Source organism: Phoca vitulina, unplaced genomic scaffold, assembly GCF_004348235.1.
Source record: "Phoca vitulina isolate PV1807 unplaced genomic scaffold, GSC_HSeal_1.0 scaffold28, whole genome shotgun sequence".
NCBI lineage: Eukaryota > Metazoa > Chordata > Mammalia > Carnivora > Phocidae > Phoca > Phoca vitulina.
In genome coordinates this window covers 1,959,507-1,981,081 of record NW_022589731.1, presented here as the reverse complement: position 1 = coordinate 1,981,081, position 21,575 = coordinate 1,959,507, and the positions used below count along the sequence as shown (strand labels likewise).

Sequence of the window (21,575 nt, the reverse complement as noted above, 5' to 3'; positions counted from 1 at the left end):
TCTGACTATAATAGTAAGACCCTGCTTACTGAGGGCAAATACCACTGATAGAATCAAAATAAAGTTTTGCTTCTATTCCACATTTAGACATCTGGTTAGATTTTTAGCAGTGTGAAGTTGGTTCTTGTCTGTAACAAGATGACAAATTTAGGTGTTGGAAGGGTAGAAAATTAGGTAGTTAGGAACATGGTGCTTAACAGCAAGATGAGACTGCTCTGGTTTATTCTCGTATCCTTATTTAGCCTGTTTCACTTACTGTAGTTCAATTTTAAATATTGTTTACCAGCTGCATTCAGTTTCTGTCATATAAACCTGAAATGTGCTAGAGAAAATAAACTAAGACAAAATAAATTTATTTTTCTGTTTATCTTTTAACTTAATATTTCACAATCAGACTTGGCTTGTATTCCAGGCTCAGGGTGTCAGAAAATTTAAATAATGCACAACACTTAGGCTTATCTTCAATACCCTTGTTTTGTTATGGCCATTTAGACGAATTTTAGTGATGGTCAGAGGCTTCTAAATAGGAGGGCAGTAACTCCTGTAAATACCAATATCCAAATGGTGTCTCTCTGTTCCAGCCCATCGCAACAGTTTTAAAACCAGTTTTTGTTTTTGTTTTTGTTTTGTTTTGTTGCTTTGTTTTGTTTTTTAACAGGAGAGCCAGTGTAACTCCTTCAAGACTGGAGTGACACTCTGCATCTGCATCTGCCTCATGTGAGTTCTCATTTTGGCAGCAACACTCTGCTAGGCTGGAACCTCTGTAGAGGTTTGCCCTTCCTTTTTCTAAAATCTATAAACTACTATACACAGTGTGTCTTGGTGGCAAAGGTAACAAGTGCATGAGAATTTTAGACTTCCCTGCAGAAAGATTCTGGCTCATTTCAGAGACGGTCTCCTCTAACATAGGTTCTATCTTGTATGCACAACATTTCTCAAAACAGAGCCTGTAACTTTCATCCCCACAACACATAGTTGATATTTTTTGGAGAACTGTGTTTTCCTTACAGATTATGGAGTAAAGAATATCTTTTAAGTGCTCTCAGTAGCTTCAGCTTTCAAAGCTTTGGTGGTTCTCTTTATAGTCTAGTTACGTAACCCGAGAACACCGTGTACTGCTCTGGTGGCTGAAGCACTCCTTTTTTTTGGACTCTGGCCCTTGAAATAACTTCTTCCTTTGTCTTTGAACATTGGGTAAATTAGGTTAGGCCTGAGGACTTTTTTGAAGAAGAAATAAGCAGTGAATGTGTGAGGTTATGCTTACTCTGAACCTATTTTGGCTGTGTTTTGGAAAGTCAGTTGTAAGAATTGAGCTTGAAGTTATCATTTACTTGCCAGTTTTGCAAGAGAAATTGAAATTAGAGCCTTTGCAGCTGTGGAGAGGCCTAGAGCCATACAGTTGGAGGTGATGCATATGGTTCCCCACAGGTATCAAGGCTGACTTTGAAGGGCCTGGTAATTAAAAAAAGGAATTTTGCTTTTATTTATTTATTTTTCAAGGAATGGTGATACTTTGTAGGCTTTGGGACTAGTCATTTTTGCTAGCAGGTCAGAACAAAGTGTGACTATTCAGTTCATTCCCAAGGGACACTTAGAACAAAACATCTAAACTTGTGATCTGTGCAGCTACGGTTCTGCTTCTCCAGCCCTGCTGGTACTGTATAGTGCTCTAGCGGATGACTTAATGACCTGGGAATTCGTGTTACTGAAATGATTATCCGAGAAGCTTATGAGAAAATGTCAATAGCTTGTAGGTCTAACTGATTAATATAGGGCTTAGTGAAATAGATAGTGTTGTCAAAGTGGAACTTGAACTCTCTTTGCTAAATCCATTCCCACCTGTGACTAGAGCAGTTTATTTTGAACTAGGTGAAAGAAACTGGAGGGAGGGTAGTGTGTTTCCACACCTAGGCTTAAGTTTTGGTGGCCTATGTAATCTAGACATTCATTTTTAACAGTGGTAGTATATCCCTCCACAAAGAGCTTTGGATGAGACTGAGGGAGCCCTAAATTCTGGTTTAAGTTTACATTTGTACTTGCTGTGTAACTTCAGGTCAGCAAATGGGGAAAATAGATTGTATTTTTAGAAAGTACCCTAAACTCTTTGGGTAAAAAGAAATTTAAAGTATTTATTTCTGTAGGTGGAATTTAGAAAGTCACTTCAGTTGAACACTTGGGAAGTTCTGTCCTGGAATAAAGATAAATGTGGCAAGTGTATAGTGTTTTATTTTCTGCTGTTTTAGGGTTTGTGCTGGCAAAATGGGGATTAGATTTGGGTTTCAATCCAAAATGTCTCAAAAACACAGGTTTTAATCACCATTACTCCATCACTATAATTACCTGATCTCTAGGGAAAATGGCTCATTTAGGGGTGAGCTTGGGTGGGGCTGATTAAGGTTTGTTTGGGTTTTTTTACTCCCATTCTTAAGGTGTATCCAGCAAATTATTCTTCTGAAAAAAATTAATAATTGAAAATATTTTGTATGGGCCAAATCCTGTAAGAATGAATGTGAGTGGATTATCCAAATTGTTTAACTATACTGGAATTTTATTTCATTAAATATTGTTTGAAATAAGTGGGGCTTTGTTAGGATTGAGAAAGTTTTTGTTTTATGGAAATTTTGTTAAAAGAGATTTACTCTCAGTTGGAGTGGAAGCACAGTGTTGGGTGAGAGAGATTATTTTATATTCTCAGAATAATTCAGATTGACACCAGTCAATACTACTTTCCTGGTTTTATTATAATACACCAGCTCTTATTCTTTTAGTATGTATGAACATACAAGCACTTCCTTTACCACAGTGTACATCATTTAGATTTAAGAATTCCACACTCCTGGATTCCAAAAGGGGTTTTTTTGTTTGTTTGTTTGTTCGCTTGGGGTTTTTTTTTTTTGGTGGGAGAGGGTGATGATGGGTATGGAATTGAACAGAGAAAATATATGGCTGGTTTTGAGAATATTAGTGTAGCATTAGCATTAGATTATTTTTACCCCTGAGATGACAAAGAAATGACAGCTACTTTTGGCGTTGTTCTGAGGAGATGAGACTCAAGCACCTCATTCTCCTAAAGGGCCTTAAAAATTTTAGGCTTTTTAAATACGACAAATATTTATTAAAAGATTCTGAAAGCTCACCCTGCTTTTTTAACATTACAACTTAATTTAAAAATAACAGATATATACATGAATATGTTACAAGTTGTAAAAGTACAGAAGATACACGAAAGTATACTTCCTTCCCCATCTCTTAGCTACTCAGGTCCCTTCTGTGGAGGTGACCAGTATTATTGGTTTCTTTTATGTAGTTCCAGAAATATTCTAAAAGATTGCTTTTGGCAAGGAAAAGTTGAATAGTACTCATTAACATATTAGCACTAATTTGGGTTGGCAGACTAATTGCAGTGAAAAATCAGTTTGAGCCATAGACTATTAATTGTGGATAGAAGAACAGTAATATAATAACAACAACAACAACTGCATTATTGTGAGATAAAAATGAATGGATTTTTTTTGCCTCATTTGGCATTTAGCAAGATTGAAGGTCTTTTTATTTTTTATTTGTCTTTTTAATACAGCTCACCCACTCCTAGACAGTGAATGAAAGATGCTTACCTAAATAATGCATTTGGAGGAAACCTATTTAAAGGAGCAACATTTTCTTTATGCTGAACTGCAGTGATGATTCTAAAAAGTTTTTTTATTATAGAATATTTCAAAGATACATAATAGTAGAAAGAAACCCCCATATTAAAAAATCCACTTTATTTCACCTGTAACAAACTCAGTAGGCTTTTTTGGTAGGTAAGGATATATATATATTTTATACATACACTTGCATATACCCATCCTTCTATAATCACATCTCATAAAATGAGTCCTAATTCTTTTTTAAATGTGTATTTCCAGTTTTATTCAGAAATAATTGACATATATCACTGTATAAGTTTAAGGCATACAAAAAAATAAGGCATACAGCATGGTGGTTTGATTTACATGTATTGGAAAATGATTACCATAATAGCTTTGGCTAACATCCATCTTTTGATATACGTAAAATAAAAAGAAAAGAAAGAATAAAGGGAAAAAAATTTTTTTTCTCCTTGTGATGAGAACTCTTAGGATTTACTCTCTTAACATTCCTGAGTGGTGTTAGCTAAAGTCCTCATATTGTCCATTACATCCCTAGTACTTATTTATCTTATAACTGAACTTTGTACCTTTTGATCACCTTCCTCCAATTCTCCCTCTCCCTACCCCCAGTCATAATTCTTTAATATCTAATTCCCGGTACACATCCAGATTTTCCTAATTGTCCCAGACACGTCTTTTTATGGTTGATATTGCAGCAATAACTTAAAATGCAAATTTGATGGCTTTATATTATTGTTAGCGCTGATAAGAAAACAAGTTAATCCTGATAAATAGAATTATATGCTGATTAGAGAAGGAGTATAAAGCAACTACCAAGCCAAATAGGGATTGTAAAAATTGGTTTTTTTTTTAAAGCTCATTTTGAAGGATTCCTACACCAATTGTACAGTACACATCAGTGAAGCCTTCAACATATATAGACCTCTCTACCTGGTTAATGTCACAGCTGTGCATAGTTCCTTTTTCTGCCTTGAGATTGTGGGCATGAAAGAACAGATAAAGGGAAAAATGTTAAGTTTTCCTAAGAAATGAGAGACTTATTCTGAAATGTCTGATAATGCATCTTGTTGCTCTTGCTCCTATGAAAATATGACCTGTTTCCACAGACTAACAGTTGAGTTCTGTGGCTATTCGGGGCACTACAAAACGTGGAGTTTGAGGGACGAGAAGAAAATGGCATATTTAGGAAGAGGGAAGACTTGGGAAAGAGTAGAAATTCATTCATTTGTCCTTATTTTCATTGACTGTTATTATAATGAGAACCTCTGTTTTTGTACAGTGTACAAGTCCCCGGAGTATGAGTCCCTTGGCTTTGAGCTAACTGTGGAGAGATTAGTTTCTATTGGCTACCCTCAGGAACTGCTCAGCTTTGCTTATGATTCTACATTCCCTACCAGGTAATTTTTCAAGATTTTTTTGGATTAAAATCCTTCCCTCTATCCCCCAAATTAATAATTCCAAATGTATCTCTGACCATGCCCACCCTCAAAGAAAAGAACCAAAAAAGATTCTTTGGTTTGTTTCTGGTTGTTTTTTTGGTTGATGTTGATTCTAAAATTACCATGGACTTTTCATGTACACCGTATCTTTTCTCTTCTTGAATTGAGCTTAGTTATTGTTACTGAAGATCTATTTATGGGAAAGAAGAAAGATGATTAAAACTGACGGGCAGTAATCACAGATACTCCTACCTTTTGCTCTTGGAGAGCAGTTACCTGCTTTACTAATACACTTCACTTGGTCATCAGGAGCCCTCTTGGCAGTTTGCATTTTTGGATTTGATAGAGAAGATTTAAGATTAAGAAAATGGTATTTGAGATGCCATCATTATATGTCCCATATATAGCATCTGTTAGAGGAAAATATAAGCCAGCTCATTTGTCCAAGTAAAAGACTCTTTTAGAATGGAACCACTGTATTAAGAGGAATTATAGTTCATACCTTGTTTAAGCTCTTACTCCTTACAGAAAACAGTTGTGATTATTTAGACAGAGTAAATACTTTTTATTTGCTCTGGGTTTAGTTTTTAAGATTTTATTCACTCCAGCCTCCAGGATTATATTGTTTGGGGATATGCTTGAGTTGTCATAAAGCTTGAATAAGATGGCACTGGTTTATAATGACTAAGTAATAATACTACATAAGATTGTTGCCTGTATTATTTTTATATTACTGTTGATGTCTTCATTTTCACATAGGGGACTTGTTTTTGATACACTATATGGAAATCTTTTGAAAGTTGATGCCTATGGAAACCTTTTGGTCTGTGCACATGGATTTAACTTCATAAGAGGGTGAGTACATAGAACCTTTAGCCTCTTCCTAGTGTTTTTATAGTGAAACAATATGAAGATCACCTGTCTCCCCAGATGTAATATACTTTCCTGTTCCCTCATCATTAAAGAGCAATTCTTTGCATAAGGATACTTAACAATTATTTATCAGGTAGTTAGGACCCAAACTGACTTATAAATATAGTTAGCATTTGCATTTTGTGTAAATTAAGTGGTTTCTAATTATACAGCATCCAACAAAGCTAATCTTGAAACTTGCCCAAAAAGAACTGTAGTAGCTTTGACTTATTTGAAATTCTAAGATTTTTATTTTCTCCTTTTTAATACAGTTCTCAGGTAGCTGCTCAGAAGAGGTATGTATATAAAAGTGCTTTGAAAAATTTGAAACTACAACAGTGTAAATGCTAAGATTTTTAATAGCTAACATATTTTTTAATCTAATGAATAGCTTCAGATATTTGGTCATGTGATTAAAATTTTTAAAAACATGGGTTAAAAATGAATAAGGGTGATAATATTTAAAACAAGTAAGAGTAAGCTTTATTTTAATAATCAGAATATTTCCACTATTCTCACTAATTTGGACTTTCCACCCTAGTAAACAGCAGATAAAATTTAGTGTCTACTGTTTTGGTGAAACATCCCAATTTTTTCCTTAAAAATCACAATACCACAATTTGATACTTTCTGTCGTCGTGGCTTTACAGTTGTACATTTTCTCCACTATTCACTACCTAATTTACTACTGACACTGCATTAGGGACGGAGCAACTCTTTTTTTTTTTTTCTTAAAGATTCTATTTATTTATTTGACAGAGAGAGAGACACAGCGAGAGAGAGGGGACACAAGCAGGGGGACTGGGAGAGGGAGCAGCAGGCTTCCCGCGGAGCAGGATGCGGGACTCGATCCCAGGACCCTGGGATCATGACCTGAGCCGAAGGCAGATGCTTAACGACTGAGCCACCCAGGAGCCCCAGGGACGGAGCAACTTTTAAAACCAAAATAGATTATGTGTCAGTCTCTCATAACTCTTCTATATGTTATTCTCAAAGGCAAAGTAGTAAAAACCACATGGTCCACATTGAAACTTTTAAAGAGACAGTATCTTTTTGGTAAATACTTTTTGTGATAAGCACAAACTAACTGTACCAGAGTATCCTTTAAATCTGAGGTCACAGCAATGCCCTATTTGGAAGTGAAGCATCTGATATAAGACTTTCCAACTCGAAGATTTCCAAGTATACATAGAACAGTGTGAAGTAAATACCCCATCTTGACACATCTGGGCAGGCCTGTGATTATATCTGCCTTTCTTTCACTGTTCCTCTCATGAGGGAGGGGTTTGTTCAAGATTCATGAATATCAGGAGACAGGAGTAGAATGTAAAGCTATTGCAAATAATGCTAGCAACCTAAGCTATTTTATATGTGGATATTGTACCATAACTCAAAATTCCAATGAAGATAAACCGAGGTTCTATTTATTAATGTCTGAAAAGGGGTTTTTGTGTTACGGGGAAGGGGTAGTTCTAGAAGAAAAGGAAGGGAAGTTCTATAAATTAGTACTGCAATTAGATTTACTAACTCAAGATCCACAGACCTTCTTTCTTTCCTCAAATAAACCAATAAAGTTTCCAAATAGCTCCTTTGGAAGTACATTTAGTAGTGTTTCAAAAATAAGCCATTTACGGGTAATGCAGAATCATTCAGACAACACATGCTGTACAGTCTTCAGAGTCAAAAGGAAAAGCCTGTGGAAAAGGAGAGATTGAGGATGGAGGGAGAGGGAAAGTGAGCTATTGAAGCAATACTGGTGGACAAGGCTGGAAGGGAGGTTAGGGCCACATCAGGCATAACCTTACATGCCTTGCCAGTGAGTTGGGGCCTCTTTTTTGGACAATGGCAAAGACCTTTAAAGTTTTAGAGTAGGATAATATTGAGATCAAATCTTTATTCTGCAAGTCACAGAAAGTTAGCAGTATTCTGTACTGTTACTGTTTTCCTCCCAACTTCCAAGTCTAGCATTCCTTCCTTCTTAATTTTTATTTTAAATATATGCTAGCCTGATTTGACCTTTTTTTTTTTTTCAGATTTTATTTATTTATTTGACAGAGAGAGACACAGTGAGAGAGGGAACACAAGCAGGGGGAGTAGGAAAGGGAGAAGCAGACTCCCTGCTGAGCAAGGAGCCCGATGCGGGGCTCGATCCCAGCACCCTGGGATCATGACCTGAGCTGAAGGCAGACGCTCAACGACTGAGCCACCCAGGCGCCCCTAGCCTTATTTGGCTCTTAATTTAAACAAAATGTCATTGCTAACTAAATTTGTAAGTCAGTTTGATTCTAATTGCCTAATAACTGTTAACTATCCTTATGTAAAAGAATTACTCTTTAACAATGAGGGAATAGGAAAGTCTATCTAAGGAGACAGTGTCATCTTACTAAACCTGACTGAGGAAAGCACATCATTACTATTCCCTTCCACCTTAATTTTCATTACAGAAAACCTTAGAAGGCTAGAAAATGAGATATTCTACGTAGTTATTCCTTATTGGGAACTCTTATTTCAGAAGGTGACTAAGACCGGGAGCTAATATGATTTTCTCTTCCTAACTAGAGTCTATGCCATTGGTAGTTAACAGACCCAAGTAGGAATTTACCCAGATTACTCTGATAGGAACTTTAAATTTGATGTCCTTTATTCAGAGTACTTAATCTCTGTATATTCATTGTGAGAACTGTGCATTTTTTAAATATTTTATTTTTAAGCACGCTCTACACCCAGTGTGGGGCTCAAACTCACAACCCCAAGATCCAGAGTCGCACGCTCCACCTACTGAACCAGCCAGGCGCCCTGAGAATTGTGCCTTTTTATATTTTAGTTTTTCTTCTTTTGGGTTTCTCTGTACTATTTTTATTAATTCTATCCCCTTCCTCTTCTTCGAGTGTTTCATTTCACTCTCCAGGGTTCTTGGGCATCTCTAACAACTTTTATCTGTTTTGCTGGTTTTCTTTTTAACCCTAAATGTCCTCCATGGGTCTGTTCTGTCTTCTTTTTTTCCTCTGAACTGCAAGTGGCCTCATCTACTGTAACAGTCTTCATGACTTCATCTGTTACCTGTGTGTAGATGACCCCAGTTCTTTCTGAAGTCTGAATCTCTGTTTTAAGTTCTTGACCTTTATTACTAATTGCCTATAAAAATCTGTTTACTTTGAACTTAATGTATCCAAAATAGAATTCCTCTTAGATCTACTTCTTATCCAGTTTTCATATTGCTATTAAGGGTACCACCACCCTCTCAGGGACACCTTCGTGTGAGCATCATCATCTTTGACTCTCATGTCCCTCATCTGCCACAGCCAGTCAGTTGCCTGGTCTTGGCCTTGGCAGTCTCTCATGATTAACGCTTCCCTTTAATTTCCTGGGCCACCACTCTAGGACAGACCCCACCTGCTCTCATCTGGAAGACTACAATAACCACTTAACTGATTTCCCAGTCCTTTGTGTCAGTTAGCTTTTACTGCATAATAAATTACTTCAAAACTTAGTGGCTTAAAACAGTGACCATTTTATTTAGCTCAAAATTCTGAGAGTCATCTGGGCAGTTCTGGGGTTGTTCTGCTGGTCTGGCATGGCCTCACTCACATGTCTGGCATTTGGCAGCCTGTGGCTGGGGTGCCTCATTCCTGTATGTAGTCTTTTATCTTCCAGCAGGTTATGTCACTCATTCACTCAGTAGTCTCAGAGGTGCAGTGCAGCAAGAGTAGGCAAGCCCCAATATGCAAGTGTTTTCCAAGCCTCTGCTTGGATACCTAGTTGCTGCTACTCAAGCCTGTATTTGAGGATGGAGAAATAGACTGAGCCTCTTAATCAGAGGAAGTACAAAGTCACACATTACAATGCATAGGGAGAATTTGTAGCCATTTTTGCAACATAATCACATTTCTTTCTTCTTTTTATCCTAAAACTGTTACTAGTTGCATATTTTTATAATTCAGCTCTGATGGTTTTATCCCTTTGCTTAAAAACCGTCAGTGGCAAAAACCAACCAAACACAAACAAAAAAACCCAAAAAAACCCCGAAGCCTATCAGTGGCACTCTGTTGCCCCTGAATGAAAAATAACAATAGCATGATCTGCCTCAATTCATCTTTCTAGCTTTATTTTCCTCTGCTCCCCTCACTCTTCTCCAGTTGGACTAGTATTTGAATTGGTCTACCGAGCCTTTAAGGACCAGCTCCTATGCCATCCCTTTTTCATTCTTGCTAGATTTCCCTTTCCTCACTCCCACATTCACTTTTTTTCTACCCCTTTAGTTGAAATGGTCCCCTCTTCCTCCATTTTCTCATAGCTCTCTGCACCTTTCTTGAGGCAGTTGTGATTTTTTTTTTTTTAACCTGGTGATAATTGTTTGTGTATGTGACTCACCTCCCTTACCAGACTGAGAACTTTTTAAGGGCTGGAACCTGAGCTTGTTTATCTTTGTAGCTACTCATGTGTAATATTTAGAACCCTTCCTTGAATGTAGCCACCAACATACTTGAATGAATTTTTAAATGATGAAATTTCTGATAGCTATTACAATGTTCATTTCTTGAATATCAGTTAATTTAAAGTTTTTTCTTTCAGACCAGAAACTAGAGAGCAGTATCCAAATAAATTTATCCAACGAGATGACACTGAAAGATTTTACATTCTGAACACACTATTCAATCTACCAGGTAGACTCATTCTGTGCTCATTTATTACGGATGCTTTCCCTTCTTTTCATGATCATTTGTCTTTGCTCAAGGGAGATAATGAAATAAGTTTGAATTATCTCACTTATAGCTTATGAATATCTATTCTTCATTTTTCAGAGACCTACCTGTTGGCCTGCCTTGTAGATTTTTTTACTAATTGTCCTAGATATACCAGGTATGTATATGGTATAATTTTCTTTTTCCGATTGATTTTTTAAAATTAATGTACAGGGTTTTAGAGAACTGGCCATTGTAGGTCTTTTCTGCTTTTCTGAAGTGAATTTAGTGCTAGTGAGAGATGCCACATTGCCAGCCCGAGAGATGGGACAGCACCAGCAGCTCCATGCAGGCTCTCACCTCCCACTCGGCCCCTCTCCTTGCCAGTGTGCTGCAGCCATGTTTGGAAGGGACCACTTCTGATTGGCTTCTCCTGGGAATGAAGACGGCCAGCAGAGGTGCTAATTGTGACAACTGAGTGGGAGGTTTGTGTGATGATTATCTGTCCAAGCAGAATTACACTGAAACCCCCAACTCATTTCACAGCAGCTGCCCAGGAGCCATTCAGGTGTGGTAGTTTAGTTTTATTCCCAGGCCCAGTGAGATTTGATTGAGGAGTAAATATGGTTTATCCTCCCTGAAGTAAAATTGTGTTTAAGTCTTGAACAAGTTATCCTCTCCTTTTTTAGGGGGAATTGTATAACCACTGCTGGAAGTTCAGCCATGTGTGTCAGAGTTTGCTAATTTCTTATCCTCTCTAGGCCTTATCTACTTCAAGGCACTAAATCTGGTGGAGCACCAAGTCACTAAGCTAAATAGAAAATAGGCCAAACCTTTGTACCTAGAGACGACGTCAGAAAAGTCAGGATGAAGAGAACCTAAATTACCAATTTTAAGTTTTAAATGTTTCTTTGATGGGAACCTGTTTCTTAAAAGTGATGAATAAAAGAACATGATATTTTTGGAACTGACCTTTTAGCTTCCACTTCAGTATATTATTCTATCACTTTATATTTGTTCACAATTACTGTATTCCATTGAACACTATAGTCCTGTCCAGTGGTCAAAATGGATTTTCACTAGGGAGTAATTATTTTCCTAATTAGCCACAGTGTTTATCCATGTGATAATGGAATCTTTGGGTCCCCGGGGCAGTGTTTGATGTTCATCTTATTTACCCTCTTTTGGATTCCCTGTCATGTTCTTTTCATCTTTGTATAGCTGTGAAACAGGATTTAAAGATGGGGACCTCTTCATGTCTTACCGAAGTATGTTCCAGGATGTAAGAGATGCTGTCGACTGGGTTCATTACAAGGTACCTAGGAGCCTCTGCTTCACCTATTCACTCTGTGGCGTGTGTTTTATGGTCTGACGTTTACTTTTCAAGTGCAAATAGAGCAGAATTTTTCCTCTATTTAAAAAAATAAAATAAAAAATGGATTTGCCCCCTAGTGACAGCTCTCTAAAATATTTGTGTTCCTGTCTTTGGCTGTCCTGCTTTCAGAAGTAATGCTGATCTTTCCTTAGTGATAGTGCTTGGCTTCTAGCTTTTATTTCAGTTTATATTTCCCAAACTTAGAAGAGATTTTAGTGTTAACATTATACTTAACCCTACTCTTTGAGGATGATTATGGGCTGTTTTTTTCCAAATACCTTCTGCTTGACTAATAACACTAACTAGTTAATATTACATTTACTATAAATTTACTGAATAAAATATGAAATTCCTTTTGGTTTCTAGTTTAAAATAAAAATAGTTTTATATTTTAAATACATTTTGGAGGCAGAGTCGCAGCAAATCTCATCTGCTGCTTTATCATGGCACTCTCTAGTTTATCTACTTTTCCATTTTGGTAAATACTTAAATGCATTTGGGTTGATAATTTTTCTTATAAACTGTTAAAAAACTGATTTTGTTCTTTTTTTTTTCTTCCTCTAGGGCTCCCTTAAGGAAAAGACAGTTGAAAATCTTGAGAAATATGTAGTCAAAGATGTAAGTAAGAAAGGGGAAAATAGATTTGCAAATCATGGAAATGAATAACAAGCCTATTTATAATGAAATGGACAGGGACAATGGACTTTGTGTTGGTATATGTCAAATATAATCACCAGTAATTTTCAGCCAGAACATAGGTCTTAGTACAGTTTTTCCTGTCTGTTCATAGGCAAGAATATCCAGTATTTCATTTGTCCTTTTAGCTCTAATGATAATAGCAGCTAGAGTAGTTACTGTGTGCACATGACTAAGTGATTATATGCCATTTTATCTCCTCCATAGAACCCTGAGGGTAGGTATTGTTACCTCTGTTTTATAGGTGAAGAAACTGAGGAACAGAGGTTACATAACTTGCCCAAGTTCATACAGTTAGTAAGGGGTAAGGCCATAGGTCACACCTGAATGTGATCCAAATCATAACCAGAGCACTAGATAATCTAAAAAATGTACATATATGTGACCATTATTTAAATTAAATCAACAGGGAATAATGAGGAAAGCTTTAAAATTCCTTGAAGGATTTTTAAAATCTGTAGTTTAGTTAATAGAATTTAATTTAGAATAGAATTAATAGAATTTAATAGTTTAGTTAATAGAATTGTACCAATGTTAATTTCTTAGTTTTGATCATTGTACTATGGTTATGTAAGATCTGAATATTAAGGGAAGCTAGATGAAGAATATATTGAACGTACTATTTCCCCGACTTTTCTGTAAGTCTGGAATTATTTCTGAAGATTTTATTTATTTGTTTGTTTGTTTCTATGTGGGAGTGAGTGAGAAGAGTGTGCCCACAAGCTGGGGGGAGGAGCAGAGGAGGTGAGAGAGGGTGAGAGAGTCTCGAGCAGACTCTGTGCTGAGCACGGAGCCCTCTGTGGGGCTTGATCCTACAACCCTGAGATCACGACCTGAGCTGAAACCAAGAGTCAGCTGCTTAACCAGCTCAGCCACCCAGGCGCCTCATGTCTGGAATTATTTTATTTTATAGTTTTTAAAATATTTTACTTATTTATTTGTCAGAGAGAGCACAAGCAGGGGGAGTGGCAGGCAGGGGGAAAAACAGGCTCCCCGTTGAGCAGGGAGCCCGATGCAGGGCTCCATCCCAGGCCCCTGGGATCATGACCTGAGCCAAAGGCAGAGATGCTTAAGCGACTGAGCCACCCAAGCGTCCCTGGAATTATTTTAAAATTAAAAAGGAAACATACACAGCTCCAAGATTAGATACTTCTTCATTTTCTCACAGAGTAAGAGCAGAATGCAATATTTCTTCGAAGTACTTTGGTACAGATTTCTTACTGTTTTCAGTCTTTGTACCTCCTGTTTCCCCTCCACTCCCACTTCCACTCTTGTTGTTTCAAGAGAGAACACTGAGGGGTTCAGGAGAGGTCCAGGAGAATTTGAGTGAAGGAACCTATTTACTGTGAGAGAAGGAAAAGCTGCTTTTCTTTCTGGTCACGTCAGGAGTTAGAATTTCCTCCGGTATCTGCAGATGGGTCTGGGCATTTCTAGGTTGCATCCTGCACATGGCATTTCATTCTGCAAGGTGTTTTATAAAAGTATACTTGGTGAAGCCATATCTTATACTCTCCATGTAGAGTATTTTGCTGGTGATGTTTAAAATCAGCTCCTTGGGGCACATGGGTGGCTCAGTCCTTAAGTGTCTGCCTTCGGCTCAGGTCATGATCCCGGAGTCCTGGGGTCAAGCCCCATGTCGGGCTCCCTGCTCAGCGGGAAGCCTCCTTCTCCTTCTTCCACTGCCCCTGCTTGTGTTCCTGCTCTCGCCATCTCTCTCTCTGAAATAAATAAATAAAATCTTTAAAAAAAAGTAAAATCAGCTCCTCCTGGGGCGCCTGGGTGGCTCAGTCAGTTAAGCGGCTGACTCTTGATTTTGGCCCAGGTCATTGATCTCAGGGTTGTGGGATGGAGCTCGGAGGAGTCTACTTGTCCCTCTCCCTCTGCTCCTGCTCGTGCATGCGATTGTGTATGTGTTCTAACATAAATAAAATATTTAAAATCAGCTTTTCCTGACCGTTTACATACCTCATTCATATACTTTGAGATTACAAGGTAATTTAAACTCTTTCCTGAGGCAGACATGAGGAAGGTAGAGATGTTTTTTATTTATTTATTTATTTATTTATTTGGTAATCTCTACACACAATGTGGGACTCAGACTCACAACCCTGAGATCAAGAGTCGCATGCTCCACTGACTGAGCCAGCCAGGCGCCCCGAGGTGTTTTTAATAAGCATATTTAATAAGCATATCATGTGTATAATTTTATAAATAAACCTATACATTATATATACCATGTATACTACATATATTAATACTTAATTCATGTATAGTGATAATGTAGTCTTTTAAATGTAAAATTCTGAAACCAACCAACCCTTAAAGGGCATCCCCTATTCTTATTCCAGTGGACAAAAGTCCAAGTGTAAGTGAGTATGTATTTGTGTTTTAGTGTTTCACTTATCATCATATTATATTGCAGGGAAAACTGCCTTTGCTTCTGAGCCGAATGAAGGAAGTAGGGAAAGTGTTCCTTGCCACCAACAGTGACTATAAATATACAGATGTAAGTGCTTAATATTCCTATTTGTCTATACAGAGGAATAATTTTGGCCTAAAGAACTGTGAACATATTGAGGACAGTAGTTTGTTAAGTGAGGGTAGTTTTTTGCTATTTCATTTTGAGAGCAGAGTGAAAAAATATAGCATAAGGGCTACCTCAGAGTGGTTCTCAAATTTTTCTCAATATTTCATTTGACTATTTTCCCTGATTACAGTTGGCTACTTGAAGGTTTTAATTTGGAGGTTATTTAAAACATTTGTGCTGATTAAAATGGCTTCTACGTCTCTCTGGTGCATCATTTACATAAACTTGAGAAGTCACACATTTATTTATTATAAATGCCCTCCCTGCTGTTGGGAGCCAGACAGCAATAGATGGTGCAAGGATGTTTTGACTCTTAGCCATCAAAATTTACTACCTTATAACTTAAAAAAAAATTTTTTTTTTGCCATGGTTAAAGCATGTAGAAGAGCCGATTTAACTCCTTGGCCTCCTCTTACTTTTGCTAAGACAGTTACAGATTTATAGTACTAGCAAGCAGTTCAGTGCTGCCCAGTTCTCTTTATGTAAAATCTTGATTTAGAAATGTGATCTGGAGTAAGCAGTCTTACAAAGCCAACAAATCTAATGGTTCATTGGCTTGGTTAATCTAGGAACAATAGTTAGGAGGCCAAGGTGTATTATTCCCATGTGAGGCATTAGTTTTCTCGATGCCCTTACCTCAGATACCATTCCAAATGTATGTTTCAGTCCTCTAGGAGAGTTGGGTAAGGGTATATGGATGACGCGTACAAAAATATGTCCCAGAAGAAGCCTGTGTCCTACTGAGAATGTCCGCTTTTGTTTGTTTGATGAAGCATTAATTTCTGGCTTCAGCTGTCACGATTTCATAAACTTAGAGGAAACATGAATGTAATGAATCCTATGTTGAAAAAGACGTGTCTTACGAAAAACTTGGGTTTTTTTTGTTTTGTTTTGTTTTGTTTTTAGGTGCTATATATCTTTTGCAAAAGTAGTATATGGACCTTATGTTGGATTTTTTTTTTCCAGAAAATTATGACTTACCTGTTTGATTTCCCGCATGGCCCCAAGGTACTATATATAACTTAATAGACCACTGCTTTTAGTAATAATGAATGCATTTAGTTATTCTGGAATATTGAAAGTTAAGGGAATTGTCAGAACTCATCTAGAAATCTTCATTAACATTAGAAGTAATGCAGGAGCTAGTATAGTATAACATTGTCAGAGTTTTGAAAACTAAGTAGAAATAAAAGGGAGATATTCATGTTATTTAGTGGGATGGGATCAGAATAATATTACGTAGAATTGTTAAGTTTGTGTGGCAAAGATAGGAATTTTCAGGTTGAGGAAGATATCTGATTAAAAGAAACAGAAAATATATATATATTCTTTTTTTTTTTTTTTAAGTTTTTTTTTTCTTTTGAGAGAGAGAGAGCACATGAGAGGGGGGAGGGTCAGAAGGAGAAGCTGACTCCCTGCCGAGCAGAGAGCCCGATGCGGGACTCGATCCAGGGACTCCAGGATCATGACCTGAGCCGAAGGCAGTCGCTTAATCACCTGAGCCACCCAGGCGCCCTATATATATATATATTCTTGACAACTTCTGGATATTGCTCTTAGTTATTGCTGAGTTCTGTGCCAAGAGAACAGTTAGCTTTGATGTTTAGAGAAGTCTTCATTCCTGCAATAGGACTACACTTAGATTTAAGGAATACTCATTGCAACTTAGTCACATACTTGTGGGATTTTAGTACTAGGCTTGAGTAAATATCAGTAAATCTGTTTTGAGATCGCTCAAAAGCACAGTATGCATTGCCCTTCAGCTTACCTTAAAAGTTTAATAGCATGGTTCCATTTCAGGATGGAAATAATGTTAATGGGCATAACTTCTAGGTTAGTGCTGTGATAAGCCTGCAATATGAGCCAAAGGCTAATGTGAACCTAGAGCCATTATTCTGAGAACATAACCAGTAAAATTTGCTAGTAATAGTTCCATGCTAAGTTTGTATACTTCTAATGCTGATCTGCCTCTTTCTTAATCTGTCTCTTGAGTATTGATTTGCATCTCTCCTGGCCCCTTTGTGCCTCTGTTACCCATTTCAGAGTGTGAGCACACCTTCCTTCATATGTTAAGTTGCTGTGAAATAATTAATAGATAAAATGATTTAAAATGTGTTAATTTATGTTTTTACCTTGGCTGCTTCCAAAAGAATGTGGCTTATAATAAAACACGTTTTTAACAAAATAGTGGGATCTTCTGGATATACTTAATACGTCTACATTCCTTGTATCTGAGTGAGATTAAATATTAGTGCCTCAAGGTTAGGAGTGATGTTTTGGCTTTTGCTCTTTCCCATCTTCATCAGCCTGGGAGTTCCCATCGACCATGGCAATCCTACTTTGACCTGATCTTGGTGGATGCACGGAAGCCACTCTTCTTTGGAGAAGGCACAGTACTGCGTCAGGTGGATACTGTAAGTCGAGAGGACGAGCTGTCTGCTAGCCCATGTCCTTCGTATTTCTCCTTTTCCTACTCTTATTCTTCCTAAGGAAACAGGTATTTTTAACTTATTAGGCATACCTTTCTTTTGAATTTAATCTAAGTTTTAAACATATTCATTGAGATAGCCAAATAAATCCAAAAGAATATAATTCAAAAGTGCCGTTCATTTAGCTGCCTATCCAGATCGCATCTTGGGTGGCAATTGTGATTGAACAATAAATTATTACAAAGTCCATCTTCTCTCCTCACAGAAGACTGGCAAGCTGAAAATTGGTACCTACACAGGCCCCTTACAGCATGGCATCGTCTACTCAGGAGGTGAGTTGCAGATTTCCCTTTATTTAGTTTAAGTCTTTGTTCAGACTTGTGAAAGCTTTGGTGTCCTCCTGGCATAGTGCCACCCAAACTCTTTAGTATTCTGAAGATATTGTCTACTGGAGGTAAATGCTTCAGTCACCTACTAATGCAATAGGAGTCAGGAGAATGGGTTTGAGAAGTTGTTAGTATGACCTAATTTTGTGGGTTGTTTTTTTTTTTAAAGATTTATTTGAGAGAGCGAGCACGTGCACGCATGAGCAGGGGCTGGGGCAGAGGGAGAAGCAGATTCCCCCCTCAGCAGGGAGCCTGACGCAGGGCTCGATCCCAGGACCCTGAGATCATGACCTGAGCCAAAGGCAGATGCTTAACCGGCTGAGCCACCCAGGCGCCCCAACTTAACGAATCTTTGATTTTCCTAAAAGGATCTGTTTTTCCTCATCCTTTACCTTTTTGAGGAGGTTCTCAAAGGGATCCTCAGGGAGCCCTTATGGACAAGATATGCAGATTTTGTTGCAGTGAGAAACAATTGAACAAAGCCACATTGTCAGATCTCTGATGAGACATGGCGGTGGTACTTTTGGAGGGTTATATTCACTAAAGCTGAGACATGTGGTTTTTGTTGGTAATCAAGAACCCTGGTTCGCACAGTGGAACTGAAGGCCTTGCCTTAGAGGCAATGAAAGGAATGATGAAAGAAAAACAGTGGTGGGTCTTTAAGAAAGGTGAGACCTTTTCCTAGTCTGTTCCTTGCATAAGAATAAAATTAGAACAGTATTTAATCGTTATGGTACTTAGAATGCTAGTTTTTAACGTGGAGACATTTTTGTTTTCCCATTGTTCATTCCATCGTTTCAGGTTCATCCGATACCGTCTGTGATCTGTTGGGAGCCAAGGGCAAGGACATTTTGTATATTGGAGATCACATTTTTGGAGACATTTTAAAATCAAAGAAACGGCAAGGGTGGCGAACTTTCCTGGTGATTCCTGAGCTTGCACAGGAGCTGCATGTCTGGACTGATAAGAGTGGTAAGGAGCCATTACTCTTACTTTATATCCTACGGGCCAGCTGTGAACTCATTACTTTGTGTGTGGGGAGAAAGGGACAGAGGTAGTCCCGAGATATTTGGATACTTCCCTCTAGCCAGGTATACGGTACAGAACTCCAGAATTTGAGGAAATAGGGGAGGTTATCTTGTTCAGGCTTCTTGAATTCCTTCCCAGTTAAGCGCAGAATGTTGCTATCCTGAGTTATATTACTGTAGCAACTAAACTGTGAATTCCACTTTCCCCTGTAGTCCCATATTTTCCAACCACACCTACTAGTTCCAGTCTCTCCGCCATGAGCCTGTATCTGTGATTTGGGGGCATTGATGGCTCTGAGTGGTAATGTGTCTTTTTTTTTTTTCTTTTCCTGCTCTTCTGAGAATGAGGCCAAATTGTATTCTCTGAACTGTACGCTGAATTGACCTGTAGGTCTAGTTATGTAAAGATGTTTGACATGTAAGTTCTCCAGCTAGTCCTTGCCAGCATCACCCACAGCTTGGGGAAAGGTATTGCCTCAGCTGCTTACCCCAGCTCTACTACTTAATATCTTCATGCCCTTCGAAGTTACTGGGACACCCTGTGCTTTAGTTTCCTCAAATGTGAAAATGAGGATAATACCTACTTCACTGAGACTTAACTGGGGTGTAATGTGTGTATAAAGAAGATACAAGTAACAGCCTTTCTCAGCCACGGTTCCTCATCTGAGCCACAGAACAGAGAAATTGATTTGCATGATTTTCAGTTCTCCCAAAAAAGATAAAAGAAAATTTGTCATATTCAGTAGATCCATTAGGGCTTAATTCTCTTTGGGGAGGGCAGATTGAGAAGGACTGGAATACCTCGAAAGCATGCAACAGATACTGGCTGTTGCTTGTCCTTAGTGGGACTTTCTAGCTAGCTTTTCATCCCCATTTTCAACTTTCCACCTAGGAAATTCTGTAGATCTAGTTGATTTGGCTCTATTTCCTGGACTTGTGACCCTGGACACCTCATCTCCTCCTCCTCCTTGGATCTGAAAATGGAACTGGTAACAGTTGTTTGCTGACACACCTGACACGGGATGCGAATTAGCGCTTTGTAAGCTCAGAGTCAGCGTCCTTTTGGAAAGGAGAGTTGTAGCCAGCGGTGTGAACTAGCAGGACAGGCAGTTAAAGAAGAAATCAGGGCAGGAGTGGGTTTTCCTGAAGCAGAAGGAAGTCATTTTGTACACTCACCTGTAGCTTTACTTTTTGGTCCTATCAGCAGCCTCTTAATTGAGTTCGGGCAGCAATTAAAAGCTGAATGCTTTTCATTTAAAACATTTTTCTTTTCCCTTCAAACTTTAGCACTTTTTGAAGAGCTTCAGAGCTTGGATATTTTCTTGGCTGAACTCTACAAGTAAGTTTCTGCATCCTCCAAAAAAAAAAAAAAAAAGTTTTCCCTAACAACCCTCTGCCTCTTCGGGAATCACCTATGTTGGGGAGACGTCTTTTCTGGAGATTTTCAGTGGAGTTTTCTTTGTCTTCAGGCATCTTGACAGCAGCAGCAATGAGCGCCCAGACATTAGCTCCATCCAGAGACGCATCAAGGTATCCAAGTGGGATTGGGGAGGAAACTTGGAAGATCAAGTTTTGCTTTTTATATTTCTTCTAGTACATAGGGCTTGGCACATAGCCAGCACTCAGTGTTAGAATTCAGTCTCTCGTCTGTTTTAGAAAGTGACTCATGACATGGACATGTGCTACGGGATGATGGGAAGCCTGTTTCGCAGTGGCTCCCGGCAGACCCTGTTTGCCAGTCAGGTGATGCGATATGCCGATCTCTATGCAGCATCTTTCATCAACCTGCTCTACTATCCCTTCAGCTACCTCTTTAGAGCTGCCCACGTCTTGGTGAGTTAATACAGTCTTAGGCTAGTAGTTACAATTAAGATGTACTCTTACTGCTAAAATCTGCAACCAGGTTTGTGGGTGGCACAGGGGATGTTTTCAGATTTTGTCAGGGAGAGCACAAGCAGGGGGAGCAGCAGCAGGACCCCGGGATCATGACCTGAGCCGAAGGCAGATGCTTAACCGACTGGGCCACCCAGGCGTTCCCGGGTCTGTCATTTCTACTGTGCAAAAGCCCATGAGCTGGTTACATGGTTGCACAAAAGGGATCTCTCAGAAAGTAGGATCAAGATCGAATGTTACAGGGTATAATTTCACTCTGAAATGTATCGTATTAAAAGTTTGAATAGTGAAGACTTTCCTCTTTTGTTAGCATTTATATAAAAACCGTATTTTTCTTACTTAGTACTGATATATATACTGATCTATAGTTCCAGACTTTTTTTTTGGTGTGAATTAAGCATCTTTCTCCCTCATCTTTTCTAGTTTCCAGCTGTAATGATCTGGGCAGTTTTAAGGGTTGAAGAAGAGAGGAAAAAGATAGGCAGCTTTAGGTAG

The 21,575-nt window shown here is 38.3% G+C and overlaps 1 protein-coding gene across 5 annotated transcripts in view; it reads left to right on the top strand.

Moving 5' to 3' along the window:
• NT5C2 (5'-nucleotidase, cytosolic II) overlaps window positions 1-21,575 on the top strand; it is a 134,816-nt gene that overhangs the window by 110,227 nt on the left and 3,014 nt on the right. For 3 of the 5 annotated variants that reach the window (XM_032423218.1, XM_032423216.1, XM_032423220.1), the window contains 15 exons: window positions 4,933-5,050; window positions 5,852-5,947; window positions 6,277-6,300; window positions 10,577-10,668; window positions 10,807-10,864; window positions 11,908-12,001; window positions 12,626-12,679; window positions 15,180-15,263; window positions 16,311-16,352; window positions 17,651-17,758; window positions 18,039-18,105; window positions 18,961-19,131; window positions 20,475-20,526; window positions 20,657-20,717; window positions 20,844-21,020. In XM_032423218.1, coding sequence (XP_032279109.1) covers window positions 4,933-5,050; window positions 5,852-5,947; window positions 6,277-6,300; window positions 10,577-10,668; window positions 10,807-10,864; window positions 11,908-12,001; window positions 12,626-12,679; window positions 15,180-15,263; window positions 16,311-16,352; window positions 17,651-17,758; window positions 18,039-18,105; window positions 18,961-19,131; window positions 20,475-20,526; window positions 20,657-20,717; window positions 20,844-21,020 — 1,298 coding nt within the window. Of the gene's footprint in view, window positions 1-4,932; window positions 5,051-5,851; window positions 5,948-6,276; window positions 6,301-10,576; window positions 10,669-10,806; window positions 10,865-11,081; window positions 11,172-11,907; window positions 12,002-12,625; window positions 12,680-15,179; window positions 15,264-16,310; window positions 16,353-17,650; window positions 17,759-18,038; window positions 18,106-18,960; window positions 19,132-20,474; window positions 20,527-20,656; window positions 20,718-20,843; window positions 21,021-21,575 lie in introns of those variants that run through there. The other 2 variants (XM_032423219.1, XM_032423221.1) reach the window with 2 other exon arrangements.